Below are 18723 nucleotides of genomic sequence, written 5' to 3' on the forward strand. Positions count from 1 at the left end.
CACTTAACATAATATATCAAGGAAAAAAGCATGAAATATTTACTAGTCTTTTTTTCGTCACTGGATCCTAGTCTCAGTCAATGTCTCTGAGGTTTTGTGTGCCTATGGTTAAACCTTTCTGTTCTCACTCCCTATCTCTTGTTTGTTTGTTTGTTTTTTAAAAAGACTATCATGTAGGTTTATTTCATAGTATTCATGTTTAGGATAGCTTCCTTCATGCAACACAGCAGACATAGATTTTAGGTAGATCCAGACTCATTAATTTAGTACGTCAATCAATGTAGTAGTGGTTGTTTCAGGAATTGTTAATGGCTTTATATTTCAGTGCTCCCTGGACACAATAACTCACAGTAAATGTATCTGTGAGTGAAACTGGGAGACAGACTGCGCCACACTAGATAAGATTAAAAGTAGATTGCAAGTTTTATTGAGCATACTAAATAGCAATGCTATTTATTATTTAGGAACAATGCTATCCCTGCCTTATTATTCCAACCTAGAAACTCATCTGATTACTTGTCATGGTTTGATCCTCAACTGACAAAGCAAGTTTTTGAAAAGTAGTGCTGATCTTGCAATCAATAGATGTCAACAATGTATGCCTGAAAAAAGAGGGTGAGTTCTTTATGGCCTGGTTTGTACAAAATACCAAGTCATTGTTTATTTAGCAAACCACGAGTTAACCCACAGATAGTCATGCAAACCATGGCTTAGTTCTCCATATATTTCCCGCTCGGCTCATGTCTGTAGTTTGGTAAGCATTTGATCTGGTCAAAGAAACTTGTGGCTAAGGAAGCATACTGTACTTGGTTCACATGTAACACCAAGACATAGTTAAACCAAGGTTGTAAGCCAGCAACTAGGCATAACTTCATACAGTATTGTGATTTATTGACAGGAAGCAAACTATAATTAAGCTGCTGGGCTGGGTTCACAGATAACACTAAACCATAGTTTTTAAAAAACATAGTTTAAGGTTATGTGTGAATCAGGCTGTATATGGAGGGGTCGGTGGTGGTAACTGTAAACATAAGGACTGTTCATTTTGGATCATGATGCTTAGGATTGGGGCTTAGTCTGAGGAGGCCGATATGCTCTTCAGCATGATAGCCGTTTAGAATATTGCTTATTTTGCTGTGATGCCATTTCTAATACATTTATCTGTATCCCAGGAAGGCATAGAGTAATGAGTATGATAAAGTTCATTTAGTTACTCATTGTAGATATTTTTCTGGTTTGCAAGTAACTCTTAAGTCAAACCATGACTTAACTTGAGCAAGTAAATGGACAGACTCCTGGAGAGAGAAGATAATTGCTGCTTTGGTCTTCTCTGGCTGCTTTCCTGATGTACTGTGCTATATAGTATGTTGTCTGAATCTGGGCTTCTGGTTTAGTTCTCTCCAAACAAACTATGACCTGTAACCAAGGTTTGTCCTGTGGTTTATGGTTTGCCTGTAAGACTTAAATCACAAGTCCAGGTTCAGATGACACGCTAAGCTTAACCATGGCTTAACTCAGCATAGCACAGCAGCAAAATGACTGGGGAGGAGTTCAGTGGGCACAGTCTTCTTTTCTGGAGCCCACACATTTGTGCTAAGCCATGGTTTGACTTAGTGTGATATGTGAACTTGGGTAATGAATTTGGAATCCTGCCTGCATATAATTCATTTTTGGTTTAGGGACTAGTTAGAACTAGTTGTTATGAGGTGTTCCGTTTACAAGGGGAAAGTTTCACATACATGGTTTTATACCCTTGCTCTGTTATTTATCTATACAAAATATTTGCTAGAGGGCAATCAGGAGATGAGCATTGCCTCTTTTATGTCTAGAGTGATACATATTAAATTTTAGGAATATACCAGAGCAAGGCTGTGGCATATTTGTGGGAACCTTCAGATTTGTGTTTCCTTCAGATGTTCTCAAACTCTGACCATTTTTAGAAATGTGGCATAGGTAGGTTCATATAAAATAATATTATTTAGAAACTTCCACTTACCTGTTTTCCCTCTGACCCCAAGGTTATATTTCTACATCTTCATGAAAAGACAAGTTTCTCAGAGTGTGAACCATTGTGCTGCTGTGTGTAGAGTTTAGAACCTGGATGTGCAAAATTGCCTTGGCTTTTGGATAGAGACTTCCAACTACAGGTATACCCCTTTACTGGGATACCCTGTGATCACACCTGTTTTTGAGGTGGCTAACACTTCTATTGACTTTGGGTAATCAGTGGTGCCAACAGTTGGGTGTACTACTGTATCATCAGAGAGAGAAAATATTTTCTGCTGATTGCGCCTATCTACAGTTCTCTGTTTCAGAGCCACCCCCCTAACTGTCAGAAGCAGGGTTGTTTTTTTTGGGGGGGGGTGTTAAATAGGAAGGACAGGTCTGTAAAAATTGGGTGCCACACCTTGCATGAACAGAATGCTTTTCTCTAAGACAAAGACAAAATTGAATAAAATTCTGAGCAGTGCTAAAAAAGGAAGAAAGGTTGTTTTTTTAAAGAATAAAATAAAAATAAAAAAGCAATTAAAGTTGTCAACACCCACATCCAAATTTGTTTTGTATGCTTGGCACAGGGTCAGTCTGTTTTGACAGGCAGCTTGGTTACTTATATCTTACAGCACATGCATTCCATAACTTAGTGGATTTTGTTATGAATTTTACTTCATTTGTATGCTGTGACAGAACTGTGAGTTGTATTATTCTTCAGTATATGCATTTCTTCAGTTTTTCCCTCTCTATTTAAAGAAATAATGATGTTGTGTCCTGTGCTCCTCAATCAGAAGCTCCATTGTATATTCTTGGAATATGGTTTTTGCAGGTTAAGAGAAACTGTGGCAGGAGTATAGGGCAGCAGCTACCTATCCTATTATTATTTAAATTATGCCTCTTATTATTAGTTCTGAATATGTATTAGTTTTTATTATAACTTCTTCTTTTATTATTCAGAAAGAGAGAGCCATACATTCTTATGGGAAATGCAGGAGAGAAAAAATACTTTTTAAAGAGCCTACTGTCTTTCATGCAGACTGTATTCCTGAGGGTTTTACATACGGTAGAAGAAGAGCTTGTTTCAAGAACCTGCACACCTTTCTTAAGCTCTTATTCTTGTTGATGTTGAATAGTAGCTAGGTACACTGAAACTCCCTCAAGATCACGATTTGTAGCAGTACGAGTAGGAAGGAAATTAAAGAGGCAAACACTGAGAAATGGAATCAACATGGTGACAGACTGTGCGTGTGTGAGAGAGAGAATGCAGACTGGAGTATTTGATGAATCACCTTTAGATTGCAAGCTCTTCTGGCCTCTGGACTCTCAGGGACTTTTTTGTTGTTTACACAAAAACCCAAAATTTGGCTTTGCCCTTTGTACACTGCATTTACCCAAATAATAATTGCATTGTAATCTGAAATACAAACATTGTTAAGGAATATGAGAGGAATTTAGTATTTAAAACCTTTGTTTTACTAAAACTTTGCAGATGTAGCTTTTGCTGTCTTAGGTGTCTTCTTAGTTTATGAGTAACATTTACTTAAGTTGGTAGGGTGATTAAAACAACTTTGTTTAAGAAATCTGGAGATGCAAAGATTATAGCTTTAAAGGTCAGTTATGATGAAGGGCAGGTTAGAAATGCAGCAAATGAAATGTAATTTAAGCATTTAGGTATTCTGGCTGATAACTGTTGGAGATGTGAAATTCATCTACTTTGGCCACAGTCCTTAGCCATTGCACCTTTTTGGAGGGAGGTTTAAACTATTGTAAAAAAAAATTGTGGAGAAGGCCTTGGATATTGGAGATGTGAATCAAGTAATTGGTCACATACTGGTTAAGTAGGGTCTGGTGGAAGAACAGGGGAGATGGTTTTGTAGCAGTATGTTAACAGCCAATATAATAATTCTGCAGCATTGGGGATCCCTGGTGATGCCTAATATTAAAGGTTGGGTATACGACCTCCTGTAACAGGATGTGTATAAAATGGCCCTTTTTTAAAAAATGCAAAAAAATGAAATTTTTGAAAGATCTGGTGTGGATGTTTGCAGAATAACATCTAGAGCCATAAATTAGGGAAACAGTATTTTCTTTTTTTTCTTTTGGGCTTAGCATTACTGCTACTAATAGCTGACTTATGCTTATTGTTGTTAGAGTTGCGATTAATATATACCGTAAACAAACAAATGCACCCAACAGGTATGTACCGTATTTAGCTACTTTGCAGAAGTGTGTGCAGCCTTTTTATTCCTAAAGAGAATGTAGATATTTAAAAACTCAACATAAGGCTTACATAATATAATTCAGGTTTATTTATCAGTCTTTCTCTTTTTGGTTCCAGCTGAGCTACTGGGATCATCAGCAATCAGGCTCTCTTCCTTGCGTGATCTTCCTGCTCAGCTGCAAGAATTGTACCAGCAGGGTTTCATCTTGGCTGCTGTCCATCCCTTTGTGCAGCCAACTAATGAGAATGAGAGGACTCCCCAGGAACAAATCTTCAGGGCTGTACTGATCAAGAAAACAGAAAGGTAAAGCTCAAGATAGTGAGCAGGGAATAAAAATAGACAATGAGATTTCCTGCTGAGATTTGACCTAGATCAGGAAATAATAGCAGTGTCATGTTAATATTTGCTGTGCAAGCCTTGGGTATTTTCATAGGCTTAGCATGTTTTGCGTGTTTTATGATCCATCTGCAGCTTGGCAGCAGAATCTGAGGATAACAAGCTGAAATGTGTTTCATATTTTGTAATACACTGTCACCAGGAAACAACCAATCCTGGGCAGAAGTCTGAGAGGCTGGCCTGTTCTTGTCGTCTTTTAGTGTAATAATTTTATTTTGTTAACATGCATCTAGAAAAACCATTTGGTTTTGATAATCACATTTCCATTGTCTGTATAGCTGGTGGTATTATATAGGCAGTGCTATTTAAAAAGAAGTTGAAAATTTGCAATTATGTTAGAATTCAACCCCCACTACACCTATAAAATAATTTTCTTGCTAAATATAGACACACCACATCAAGAGAATTATTATTATTATTTTTGCTTTGATTTCATTTCAGTGCAAATAAGCAGCACATTTTAATGCAACCAATGCCCAGAGGAGATTAGGAGTGAGACAGAACTTTTTAAAAAGCCCTCATGAGTTGGTTAAACCTCAGACCTTGAGGACATGAGATATCTCAGTTTTTGTGAAGTTGATCAGCAGAAGAATTGTTTACCATGTAAATATGATTTGTAAAAAAAGCCAAAATGGCTACTGCCATTAGATGATATTTGTGGTTGCTCGTCCCTTAAGTCAATTGGCCATAGGCGGAGGATTCAGAGGAGAAGTCAGTCTTGCATTTCACATTGATTGAAATGCAGCCCTTCTATTTTCATTACAGGGGAGGCAAATGTCAGTGACCCCTCCTTGCTGCAGACCACACACCAGCTGCCCCCTAGGCCAAACCACCATCCATATGGGTGCAGTGTAAGCTTTCTCCTCTGCAGCTTAGCCTTCCAAGGGTTAAAAATAAGCTGACTCAGTTCCTAGAGAGGAGAGGAAATTAATGTGGGAAGGAGGAATCATTTTACAGAGGAAATACTATTTTCTCCCCCTCTCCACCCCCACAGTCTTTTCCATGGCCTTGAACCGACATTGAACTCAAAAGGCCTTTTCCTGCCGGTCTCCTGGCCAGAGTGAGGTGGCTCCTGTCACTCCCAAGCTCTGCATGGTGCCCTCTTCTTGGATCTGGTGAGCTCCCACACCCAGTCTTCGTGCATTTGGGTGAAGGGGAGTCCCAGGACTACAGGAAGGAGGGTGCATAGGAAGATCTGCAAGGCAGGAAAGTGAGGAGAGGAATAGGACACCCGGGGGGGGGGGGAGATGCCCAGATTTCAACACCAGGCAGTGAATGGAAGCACAACTGATTGGGAGGGGGGGCCTAAGAAGAGCAGGTGAGACCCTACCTCCATTTCATCCCATAGGATAGGAATACCTCACAACAATACCCTCATCAGGGAGCAAAGATTCTGCCTTTCCTCTACCTGTGCTGTTTCCAGGTGGAGCAAGGAAAGATTGCTTTGTTTAACAGTAAATAATTTAATGTGTAAAGAAAGAAGGAATATTTTTTCTATAAGAAACCTGTATATGTGGATAATGTCATGCTTCCCAGTAGATTAAAGTCTCTCACCGGTGCAGGCAGGTTTACAGTCCAAACACAACAACAGCCCTAGAACGAAACAAAGTCAAGCACATAGAATCAGTCTAGATCCATCCATGATCAGAAGCAAGCTCAGAAATGAGGCTTTTCTCCTCCATAGAACAAAGAGAGAAAACCAGCCTCTAGCCTTAATGGGCAGATAATGCATAGCCTCTCACCCTGCTTCTAATGCAGTCACGGGAAGAAATGTACAGTTGCTGGTAGTGACTCCTTTTGTGAAACTAGCATTAAGAATGGGGAGACAAAATGAGTGTTGGATCTGAAGGTGTTCCATTTTCAGTGTTCTTTCACCAGTGTGGCGGCTGCTTCTCCCACTATTGTTTCTACACCAGTAACAGAATATTTAAGCCCATGTGGGTTGTTCCAACATAGCTAGTAACAAAAATGCAGTATAAGCATGGATAATTGGGAAATAATGGCCTGTGAGTGCTCCAATTGGAAAATAGCCTCTACCAAAAGCGTCATGGACTTTGAAGATGCACAAACTCAGGACGAAAGGGAGAATCGAGCGAAGAGGAAGGCACGTTTGGCTAGTGGCGGAGCTTCATGCTCCGGCACCGGGGGGGGGGGGAGCAGGCAGGGCTGGGGCTGGCGCGCGTCCCGGGTGTGTGTGTGTGTGTGCGCGCATCCTGGGGGCGTGGCACCCAGCACGGGTGAGGGGGCAGCCGCGATAGCACCCCACCCGGATCGCGCTGTCGGGGACAGTGTGCTTCCCCCACACCCCTCTTCCTCTGCCAGTGCATTTGGCAAATCCTCACCATGATCATCTCCCACCTGGAAACCTACTGTATGTCCCCACTGTGGAAGGACATGTGGATCCAGCACTGGCCTCCACAGTCACTTATGGACACATCACTAATGCCATATTCATGGAAGACAATCTTATTCGGCTACGAGTGATCGCCAAAGAAGAAAGAAGGAGTAAAGGTGGAGGGTATGCTCAGACTACTGAGGTGCATTGCTTGCCTGGCTAACCCTGTTTCCACAGTAACCCACATAGGTAGAAGTTATCAATGTGTTATCATTGTGGGAGTAAGCACAAGAGACAGTGGTGGCCTAATCAAATCTCAGATGCTGCAGTTTTCCATTAAGAAATAAGAAGAAGAGGTAGTTGTAGCAATCTGGTTCCAATATGAATTATTATGCCAAAAATGTAAATAGGCTGCTATCATAAAAGAGAGGGGAATAGAATAAGGTGGGCAATACTTTGACACTAGAGGCTATGTAGTTTGACAGCTGTTACCTTTTTGGTTATGTGCAATATAAAACATGTAGCTATGATGGGTAAACTGCCTGTGTTAATAAGAAGCTTGATAAACAAAAGAGAGCGCATGCAATTTTAGTCTTTAAGCAGAGCATTTTATCACAAATCCGATTGCTTGTAGCCAAACAGCTAGGTGGAAATAAAATGTCTAATTTTGACATTTTGCTGAAGAGGCTGCAGCTAGTGCTAATTTTCATCTGGCATATGCAAAAACCTTAAGATTACTGGAGGCTCAGTTGTAAGTGCAAATTCATTAGCAGAACTTGCATGCCCTAAGAATTTAGCTAGGACTTCCTGCTATTTTCAGCAGTCCTGATTACGAATTCTGACAAATTGCATGATGTGATAAAAAGCTTTAGTCTTTATTTGTGGAGCACAGCACAGTTTCTGTTAAGTCCTCTCCACACACCCAGAATTGTATGATTTCTCCTTATTCTCTTGTACAAGTACTACATGCATCTCTGCCCCCCCCCCCATTTTTTTGCAGTGCTGGAATCAGGATTGTTTGATATGGTTTTATTCACTATATGCAATGTATAGCATATAATAATGTAATCCTTGAATTAATATGTGCTGGCATTGGTATTTTGATTTTTGTTGCAGCTTATTTGTAAGCTGACAGTTGAAGACTTAGAAACTCTATTTTTGCATCTTGGAAAAGTGTCACTGAAATGGATGCCAATTCTACTGTGTTGCTACTGACTTGATACAATCATCTCTGGTGACTGTTGTGTTGTTTAGTCGTTTAGTCGTGTCCAACTCTTCGTGACCCTACGGACCAGAGAATGCCGGGCACTCCTGTCTTCCACTGCCTCCCACAGTTTGGTCAGACTCATGTTCGTAGCTTCGAGAACACTGACCAACCATCTCGTCCTCTATTGTCCCCTTCGCTCTTGACATACATACATGGGGACAGTTTTAAATAAACGAGCTGTTGCCTGAAATCTGAGGTGGTACAGTCAGATGACAAACTGTACCTACATTGCCGACAGACAGCCACCTAATCTTAAACAACTCCTCACCCACAATAATACAACCACCAGACTTAACATGGACACTGGTACCAGAGCCTGCAATAAACCCAGATGCCAACTCTGCTGCCACATACACCCGGACAACACCATTACTGGCCCCAACAACATCAAACATACCATCTTAGGACTAGTTAATTGCTCATCTTCTAACATTGTGTATGCCATCAAATGCCAACAGTGCCCTTCAGCTCTCTATATTGGACAAACAGGCCAAACCCTATGCCAAAGGATAAATGGACATAAATCTGACATCAGGAATCACAAGACAGAGAAACCAGTAGGAGAACACTACAATCTCCCAGGACATTCTATACAAGATCTCAAAGTAGCTGTCTTATTACAAAAGAATTTCAGAAATAGACTCGAAAGAGACGTTGCTGAACTGCAATTTATCACCAAACTTAAAACCATGGAGAAACCTGGTCTGAATAAAGACATGATAAATTATAAAGCTATCTTTAGCCACCCCTTGCTTTTCCTGTGGGACCAATTGCAGTGGAAAACAGTCATAAATTCTTCCTGTAAGACCAAATGCAGTCCTAAACAGTCCGGTTTCCCACCACCCTTCTGAGTGTTGCCCCTCCCCACCCTCTCACTATATGTGGGGATCTGGTGACTCTGGTGACTTCAGATATACTGGTGTTTCAGTGTATCTGAAAAAGTGTGCATGCACACGAAAGCTCATACCAATGACAAACTTAGTTGGTCTCTAAGGTGCTACTGGAAGGATTTTTTTTATTTTGTTTAAACTGTACTAAGTTAGGAACAACTTTACAATTCATCAGTCATTGTGAATTGTAATAATATTGATGGATCTAAGGAGAAATCCTCAGTCTTTCCACACACCTCCATGATCAAATGTGAGGAGAGAGACAGAGCAAGAGATCAGATGGAATTCTTAATTGGACCATTACTGAGTGTAGTAGGTAGCATGCTTTTATGTGAGCTTATTTTTCAGGACATACAGTATATGTTGTGGAGGATAAAATCGCTCTTTTCTTTTCTCATGATCAAATGGTGTTAAGCATATAAACCTGCCCCCTTCTCAGGATAATCCAGTGCAATAATTAGTAGATGTGCAAAATGTGTTTCAGTACTGGCCAGTCCGTCCCCTCCTGCCTGGGCACTCCAGCCCAGGTGAGCCCAGACCCACCCCACCTGGGAGAGATCAACATGAGTTTCTTCTAAGCTCATCCTCACTTAGTGTGGGGAAACCATGTGCTCCACAAGCCCAACTATTATTTTCCTTCTTATACTGCAGGCACATACTTTCTCACTACAGGTCACCACATACAGAGTACCTATACATGTTATGTTTCTTTGCATACGCTATAAAACATAGTGATCAATTCTGGGATATATTGTCGACCAACAGAGAAAGGTGCAAGTACATTGATGAAGTCCCAGAGATTTTAGGTGGTGTTTGACATACTTGAAATGGCTTTTGGGTCGCTGTTTGATACGCAGGTTAGTGACGCTTCTCTTAAATAATACTGACCATGGGATTGTTTGCCTTCTAGCTGAATGAAGTGCTATTCACTGTTAATGTTTCAGTGTTCAATTGTGAGCTAACATATATTCCTAAGAAGTTTTTAAACAGTCTTTACAGCTGAACACATTTAGTTTCTGTTAGGTGCGGTGCGGTGATTGTGGGCATCCCAGAATATGAGTATATGCAAACTCTCTTACTCTATAGACTAAGGGATTTTTGCGGTTTTTTTTAAAAGAAAATAATCATAACAGAAACTGTGTGGTTTTATTTCTGCACTTATTTAATTGAGCAAAAAGGCACCTCAAATAACATGCTTAGCAAGTAACATGCCCCCCCCCCGGCATATTTTATGCCTCCCTTTCGTACCCTACAGCACTTACATATTCTAGAGTTTCATTCCTGTGTTTCAGATGTAGTATCATGTTGTCAGTATTTTAGAGGAGTGGTTTTCAGACAGGGTACCACGAGTATTCCCTCCAGAGGTTCCACAGATTTTCACACCCTTCCACCTCAAGCACTTTCCCCTCTTGCACCTGCCAGTCATTCCTCAAACTCAAGCTACATTGCTGAAAAGTTAATGAACCCACAGAATTACATTTGTGAAAAACATTCTGATCGTTGGATGATTTGAATAATATTCCAATTATTAATTAGTAAAAATTCTTGCCTTTGAATTTTGTAACTGTTAAATAATGTTCTTAATTGTGTTTACTGCTTTGAGGTGGGGGCAGGGAGACGGTGCTGAGATTCTGCAGGATATCACTATATGCTGCAGTATTTCCTCTACAAAAAAAGAAAAGAGGAAGATAGAAATCGACTGTTTGCAACTAAATGTGTCACTAGAAACCATATCAACTTTTTAAAAAGGTAATAATTGGTGTGCCCACCCCCACCGATTTTTTCCCCCTGGACTGCAGCAAGCCAAGAGGAGAAATTTCACTGTTCCTTCCTCAGCTTCAGTTCTGAAAAATAAAAATAAAATTGTACCCACACCTACTATTATTAATTATAGGTGCCACTGGGAAGTTTAAGACGAATAGCAGCTTGGGAGTAGGTGATTTTCACTGTGGCTTTGATGGTGGGAAGAGTGAAACTCCTCCACATGCTGCAGACCTGATGAAAACCATCCCTATCCTGCTCCCGCTGCCTATTGTTAAATTTTATAACCCAGTATAGTTTCTAATGACACATTCATCATCATTTGTCTTTTGACCATTAGAGTTATGGAAGTAGGAGAAATCAAATGCAAGCGCATGAACTAAGGACAGTCCAAAGATGCTTTTAGGTGGAAAGATGTGATTACTCTCTCACACTCTCTTGCAGAGAAGAAGCTGCAAAGGGTGGCATCAGAACTGGCTCATTATCACCTTATGCCTCTGTTGCTTCCCAGGCATCTAGAAATAGCACATAACCATGCATGTAATGTGCAGAAAAGGCCGTGGTCAGAGGCTGGGTTGCATTGTAAGGAGTGCTCTAATTATGAAATGCATTCTAAAGGTTGATTTCAGAATGATGATGGGGATTTTTGAGATGGCTATGAAGAGGAGCAGATGTGAGGTTTAATCTCGGGCCTGCTTGTTCACAGTGATTCTCACATGACAGAACTGATTCACGCTGATTTACACTTTCAGGAAAACCCCTTACAGAAGAGGAATTGCTAGCGGGTGACAGCTTATTACAAAGCATGTTTCTTTACAAGCTTCTTTCAGTTCTAGTAAAGCGGCCAGAATAAGAAAATGAGGGCTATATGTAGCCTACACACACACACACAGAGAGAGAGAGAATGAATGAATGAATGAAGCAGGCTCACAAAAAGGTCCTCAGGAGCTTCAGAAAGGCATTATGACCAACTTGGTCATCTTGTTTTCTGATTATCACATAATTGCCCTCATGTGTTTTGCATAACTGTTCAACATTCCTTGTTCTGTGAATTATATCATACTGTATTTACCTTGTGCTAGAACAATTCTTTTGCGTTATATCACTAATTTTCCCTTTAGCAAAAGCTTTTACGTTTTTTTAGTTTGAACTTTTTGAAATACCATGTTAATTGCTATGTTTGTCCTTTTCAGTCTAATTTTGGTTTGCCTGACATTAAACCTATTTTGTGTCATATGGTTCACTTCAGGCCACCAGAATCATAGGACGCTATAGCTCATTATGGTAGTGTCCAAGAAGAGTGCATAGGGCAGTATGAGGATGTAGATCGGGTGAAAGGAACCACCAGCTCTCCAGATGTTGCTGAACTACAACTCCATCAGCACCTACAAGCATAGCCAATGGCCAGGGATGACAGGAGTTGTTGGGGGTTGGCAATTGTCTGAGACAGTGGGAGAGTGTGCATTTAAGCATGAAGTCAAATCCCTGGAGAATTACAATGTCTGCTGTGGTTGTAGAGACCGAAACAGGAGAGACATGTTTTGTTGCAGCTGGGGCAGATGAAGGTGTCTGGATGGAGTGATGCAGGTGCACCATGATGTTTCTTCTTTCTGTGCTCTCCCAGCCTCACTGCAAAACCTGTGCTGTGAATGCATGGTTTTGGCTGCCCTCTTTGCCAGAAAAAGGTGTCATTCTTCTCTCGGTGGCTGCCATTTGAAGTGAGTCTGATCTCCTGTAGAGCAGCAATGTTGGTGCTGAGTGTTTTCAGCTCACTGACAATGATGGTCATCTTTCATGAGTTTTAGTTCAATAACATCTGGGAGTGCCAGAGGTTCCCCAACACTGATGTATATAGTGTTGAATTTGGATAGGGAAGACTTGAGTTTAAATTCTTTTTCAAGCTTTATAAATGACCTTGAGCAAGTTAGTATTCCTTAATACAGGGATGGGGAACCTTTGGCCCTCCGGAGGTTGCTGGATTACAACTCCCTTACCATTGGCCATGCTGGCTGGCGGTGATGGGAGGCTGTAGTTCAACAGCATCTAGAAGACCAGATTCTATACTCTTGATTTATTCTAAACTTCCTTATGGAGTTTTTAGAAGGATAAAATAGGAATACTAATTGAAGCTACTGATAATGGTAGATCTGTGTAAAGAGTCTTACAGGCGCCTCGTCTGGATGTGGCCAGGATGTGAGTAACCAAAGACAGATGTTTCACACATACATGGGCTGTATCCAGATAAGTCCTACACAGAGTAGGCCCATTGAAATGGATGGGCCTAAGTTAGTAATGTTCATTAATTCATTAGGACTCGCACTGGATGCAGCATGTATATACACATGCACATACACACACGCACAGAAGCAGCGACAATTTTGCATGGGGGTTCCGTTCCCAGCCCCTACATGCTTCAGTGGAGCTTGCACAAGCACCCTTGCCCCTTATGCCATGTCCCTGTTATGCCCCCCCCCTTTCTGGGTCTAGAAGGGCTCACACATCAGCAATTGCTTGACAATTGGATGTGCCTAAACCGTTGCCACCTGTATACTGATTCTTACAACTAATTTTAAAATATGTTTGTGTATTTTTTGTCAGGCTGCTACTAAGCTAAGCCTTTTAAGCATACAGACAAGGGAAGCTGTTTTATATTGAATTGTAACAATGGTCCATCTACTTCAGTATTGTCTACACTGACTGGCAGCAGCTCTCCAGAGTTTCTGACAGGATTTCTGCTCTACTTGAAGATGCCAGGGATTGAACCTAGGACCTTTTGCATACTAAACATATGTTCTACCACTGTGTTCTGGCTCTTTCCTTGTGTATGAAATATGCATCAATTTTAAACACACTTCTCTTACATCAGCAGTAAGGTAGTAGAATTAGGGTCACTAATCGAAGAGTACATACTAGCATTTATGCATAGCTCCTTTCAAGCAGCTTTGTTCATTAGAGAACGTGGTGGAGACAGGAAGCACAAATGCCGTGCCCTTCCTGTTCCCTGCAATTCTTTGTATCATCTGAAATACAACTTTTACCTTTTATCCTGGAGGAAGGTGTAGGAGTTCTATTTCTGACACTACGGAGACACTTGCGCTTCCTGTCCACCCTGTGTTTCGCAGTATCGGAAGCCATTCTTCAAGTCGCAGTGCAAACAGTTATGAAGCCTGAAACTGCTTTACAGAATTACTCAGATTGTAGTCTTAGCAGATTTCCCCTGCTTTTAATGAAGCCGTTTTGAGTAATGGTATCAGAATATATCTGGTTATTCACATGGACATCCCTTTTTGAAGTTGTTAATGGTTTTGAAAGTTACATCACATTGGCATTCTGCACGATCTGTTGTATTCATTGAATGCAAGTTTTACGGACCAAGCACTTGTGTATTTGGTTTTAGAGAGGTGAGTGTCTTCGGTAATACAACAGGAAGTCAAGTTCCTCTTTAAACCATTTCCTCCTCCTTTGCTGCCATGTATATAAATTAAAACATGAATATTTGAAAGAATTGTTCAACCTAAATCTCTCCCAAGTTCTATGACATTCACAGAAGAGGGAAAGGAAATCCTTCTTCATGTTAAGCAGTGAGAAAATAGATCTCATAGCTTCCCAAGCCCTCTATGTATTTCGCCGAACTTCAGGGAGAGGTGTGTGAGTAAGGACCCCAAATAATGACTGTCTCTGCCAAAGCCACACACAGTTTGTCAGGAGTGCCAGCTTGGCCCCACGACCGTGGGTGCCTGGGGTCATGGGTGCCATACAGCGTGCATGGCCCGGGTGCCGACATTTGTGGGTGCTCAGACACCCAGGGCGCCAGGGAGCTGGCGCCTATGGAGTTTGTGGATTTCTATCTTTATTTTAACGTAATTTTTACTAAAGATTTCTTGGTTTACGAAAGTGAAATGTACTCGGAGTCGAGAGTGAATTTCATGCTCTTTATTCAGCTCATAGTCATCAAGGAGAAGAGGAGAAGAAGAATGGCTCTTTTCCCAAAACCATCTGCTTATATACATTATTTACACAATGGGCCTTGCGTGATTGGCTACTTCAGGGCTACACCTGTGGGCCAATTATATTGTGGATTGACTTCTGCCTGCAGCCTGATTGGCTGCTCCTACAGGCCAATCAGGTAGCAGATTCACTTCTGCCCGCCGCCTGATTGGCTGCTCCAGCAGGCCAATCAGGTTGCGGATTCACTTCCACCTGGAGTTGGATTGGGTAGCTCCCGCTGTTTCTGAATCCTATTGTTCTAGGATTCAGCTCAGTACATAACAGAAAGTATGTGCAATGTCTCTTTTTTCAAGTTACATTTTCTACAGATCAGTTTCATTTGTTGAGACATTAGTGTTACATTAGGAAGAAAATGGAGAAAGAGGTGGAGGGGTGGCAATGTTTCTATTCTACTTAATGTATGTGTGGGGTTTTACTTCTGTTGCTCATACTGGTCAAAAACACACTAAGAATCTTACATTCTAAACATGGTATATAACATTGGGCCACAATGTTTTTATAGAAGTATTTATGGTGTTCATTTTTAACAGTTACACTGTGCTTGATCATACTGGCACTTTTCAGAAGTGTGTGGAACTTGTCCCTTTATTTCCAAGGATGCAGACTGGTTTCATGACCAGCAGAAAAGGTGGTTGTAGGGAGAAGTAGAAGAGAACCTCCACTTAATGTCTGGGACACTGCAGGCAGTTCTGCACTCTACACATGCTACCCAGGATGTGATAAGTACTGTAAACACTTGTTTGAGGAGTGGGGGAGCAAATCAGTCAGTGGTCTTGGATCTGTCTCCTTTCCCTTGCCTCACTGTTACATAGCATTGTCAAAGACACACTTTGTCAAGGCTTCCGCTTTGCATCAACACACATTTTATTTGCCTACACTGCTATGCCTTTAATATGGCAATTGGTGCCCTTTAGGCATTTAAGAACCCCTGCCCCCCCACAAATAGATCCGGTTCCTAGTAGTAAAAAAACAGAGCATTTCAGTCTGGGTAGGCCACAATTGGTATAAATTCAGAGGTAAATCAGTGCAATGGTTGCATACTGATTCTGACTGAGCAATAATTATGTATCTGTTTAGTGAATTATATATATTAATAATAGTAAGCACTAGTTTGGAGGCTACACAGGGAATTGCAGGGGGGATGAGTCTTTTTTAGCTTCAGAGTGGACTGATAACCTCAGAGCATTCAAGAAGGGTGGATTAGGAACTGCACAGCTCAGAACATATACATGTGCATGTGTGCATGCTTACAGGATAACATAGGGACTTGATTGTTCTCTGTTGATGCAGAGGGTAGGACCTAAATCAATACCTTCACTTTTCAAGAAAGGAGATTTCAACCAAATTTACTGAGCTGTCTTGGAAAGTGGTGGGCTTTTCTTTATTAGGGGTTTTTAAAGCAGACTCTGGGTTTCTTTCAGGGATGTTTCTGCAGGGGATTACCTTCATTGGCAAGGGACTGGATCAGGTGACCTTTGATGTTCCTTCCAACTGAGAATCTGCTATTTTTAAAAATTAAGGCAACTTCCTCTTCTTTACTAACAAACTCTCAACCTCCGTTGCCTTCTGATAACCTCAGTTATTGTCAGGCTGTTTTGCGCTTTCTTTTCTTTTCCTTTCCTTTTGTTCTTTTTTAAAAAAATCCACACAAATATTTGGCATGCCTGAGGAACCCCCCAAATATTGTGAAACCACCACTGTTTCAAATGTAGTGGGCACCATTTTGCTGCATAGCTAATGGACATGGCACTAGAAAGAATGATCTACAAATATTTTTTCCTCCACCTCTGGAAAAGGAAATTAATGGATCCCAAGAAATCTGAAAAGGAGCCTACCCTTCCCCTTTAACGGTGGGCATGAGTGGTCCCATGTTGTTTACAGTCCTAACGTTGTAGGGTAAAATAAAAATGTGACCTTTTGGGGGGGGGCACTATAATGTCCCACAGGAAACACTGCAGTCTTAGGCTGCCTTAACAGTCATTTTCACTCTTCACTGTCCCAGTCTCATAGTTCTGAATGTGTTAGAAGCTTTGCAAGTACCTAGGGACCACCTTCATCTGTAGCGAGCAAGCATTTGGAGTGTCTGACAGCTGGTACTGATCAGTTCGGAATACAGTACTCAAAAGATTGTATGTTGTTCTCCCTGCTGTTTAGCTAATATGAAGCTACCATTTTGGCTCAAGTAGCACAGAGCTTTGCAATTCCCTTAAAACCATAGCAGCAATTTTGTGCTCTTCTTCCTGTTTGAAACAACTTGGCTGGTAAATTAAGAAGGGTGATATTTCAATGTGTGACAAAAAATTAGGACTATGGCTTTAAGGCAGTAGGCAGTACATGACAACAGGGTAGTATTTTATTTATTAAGTTTTCCCTTTAAACAAATAAAAAAGACAGAATTTTAATTATTTTCTATTTTTACATTTAATCATGCAGTTCATGTTCTAAGGTACCTAATGTATGTTACAATGTTTAAATAACAAGTTCTAGTTTAGCCCTCTGTTTCAAAAGACACTCATATTTTCTCTTTAATAATTTCTTACTATTACAGGAAATGCATTGATCTCAGAGTTCTTGTTACACAATTGAGTGTTCTGTGTCACTGCTTGTCTAGGAATTACAGTAAGTCTGAGATATGTATAGAATGGGTTAGTTTTTGGTGACTTGTCACCTGCTTATGAAAAAGTCGTCTTTTCTTTTTCTTTTCAGATCCCTGAGAAATGATGCTGTCAGTGAAGGAAATACCTTAGAGATAGAAAGTTGCTTCTCCTCAGACCACCTTCTAGATAAATCAAAGATGCCAGATCTTATAAAGAAAGTAAGTATAGTAGAAGCAAAATATTTGCAAATAACAGTACAGATAGTTGCATTTGGAACTACTGATACTAAGGTTCTAATGTTTACCACCCCCACCCCCCAAATCTATGGAACACATTGTTCTGTCTTTCTGGTATATTCGTGTGTTTTGTTGAAATCAAGTTCTAAAAATTAGAACTGATGTAAGTGATACTGATATTGACTATTTTCCTCTAAGTTGCAATATTAAGCCCTGTTTTACATTGCTCACGCCTAATGCAATTCAGCCCCAAGCTTTTTGGGCCCACAGGCTTTTCGGGCCCAAAAGGGCAGAAGATCAGGTGAGACACACTAGCTCAGGCATCCCCAACCTTCGGCCCTCCAGATGTTTTGGACTACAATTCCCATCATCCCTGACCACTGGTCCTCTTAGCTAGGGATCATGGGAGTTGTAGGCCAAAACATCTGGAGGGCCGCAGTTTGGGGATGCCTGCACTAGCTGAATCAAAATAAGCCATATGTATTGTTACATGCCATCCTAATACCACAGCAGTGCAAGATTCCAGGGGTTCCCGGAACTAATCGAGGATTCACGGTGGAGAGTGAAGTAGGTGATACTGAGCACTCACTGTAAGCCATCAATGCCTCACCACTCGTGCCTAATCTGTTGTGTCTTTCCTCACTCCCACCTGTACCAGAGCGAACAATTTCATTGTCCCTGCTTAGGCTAGCATCCTATTCTCTCTCTTCTCCCCCATGTTGTTGTTGTTGTTGTTTAGTCGTTTAGTCGTGTCCGACTCTTCGTGACCCCATGGACCATAGCACGCCAGGCACTCCTGTCTTCCACTGCCTCCCGTAGTTTGGTCAAACTCATCTTCTCCCCCATACCCCCCCCAAATCAAGATTCAGCCAGGTGCCTTTATCAGCTTGCAAGCAGTGCAGAAAGGTAACTTATTTCCTATGTGTTCTCTCTGTATCCCCCCCCCCCCGGCCCCATATGGTGTGTTACCTTTGGAAAGCCTCTATCAAATATTGTGGTAAAGTTCAACATCAGGAAAA

The 18723-nt window shown here is 41.1% G+C and overlaps 1 protein-coding gene across 3 annotated transcripts in view; it reads left to right on the forward strand.

Annotated features, from left to right (window-relative positions):
- RFTN1 (raftlin, lipid raft linker 1) overlaps positions 1 to 18723 on the forward strand; it is a 110521-nt gene that overhangs the window by 31711 nt on the left and 60087 nt on the right. For all 3 annotated transcript variants that reach the window (XM_035128881.2, XM_035128883.2, XM_060280688.1), the window contains exons 3-4: positions 4331 to 4517; positions 17578 to 17686. In XM_035128881.2, the coding sequence (XP_034984772.1) occupies positions 4331 to 4517; positions 17578 to 17686 (296 nt within the window). The remainder of the gene's footprint in view (positions 1 to 4330; positions 4518 to 17577; positions 17687 to 18723) is intronic.

Source organism: Zootoca vivipara, chromosome 12 (genome assembly GCF_963506605.1).
Source record: "Zootoca vivipara chromosome 12, rZooViv1.1, whole genome shotgun sequence".
NCBI lineage: Eukaryota > Metazoa > Chordata > Lepidosauria > Squamata > Lacertidae > Zootoca > Zootoca vivipara.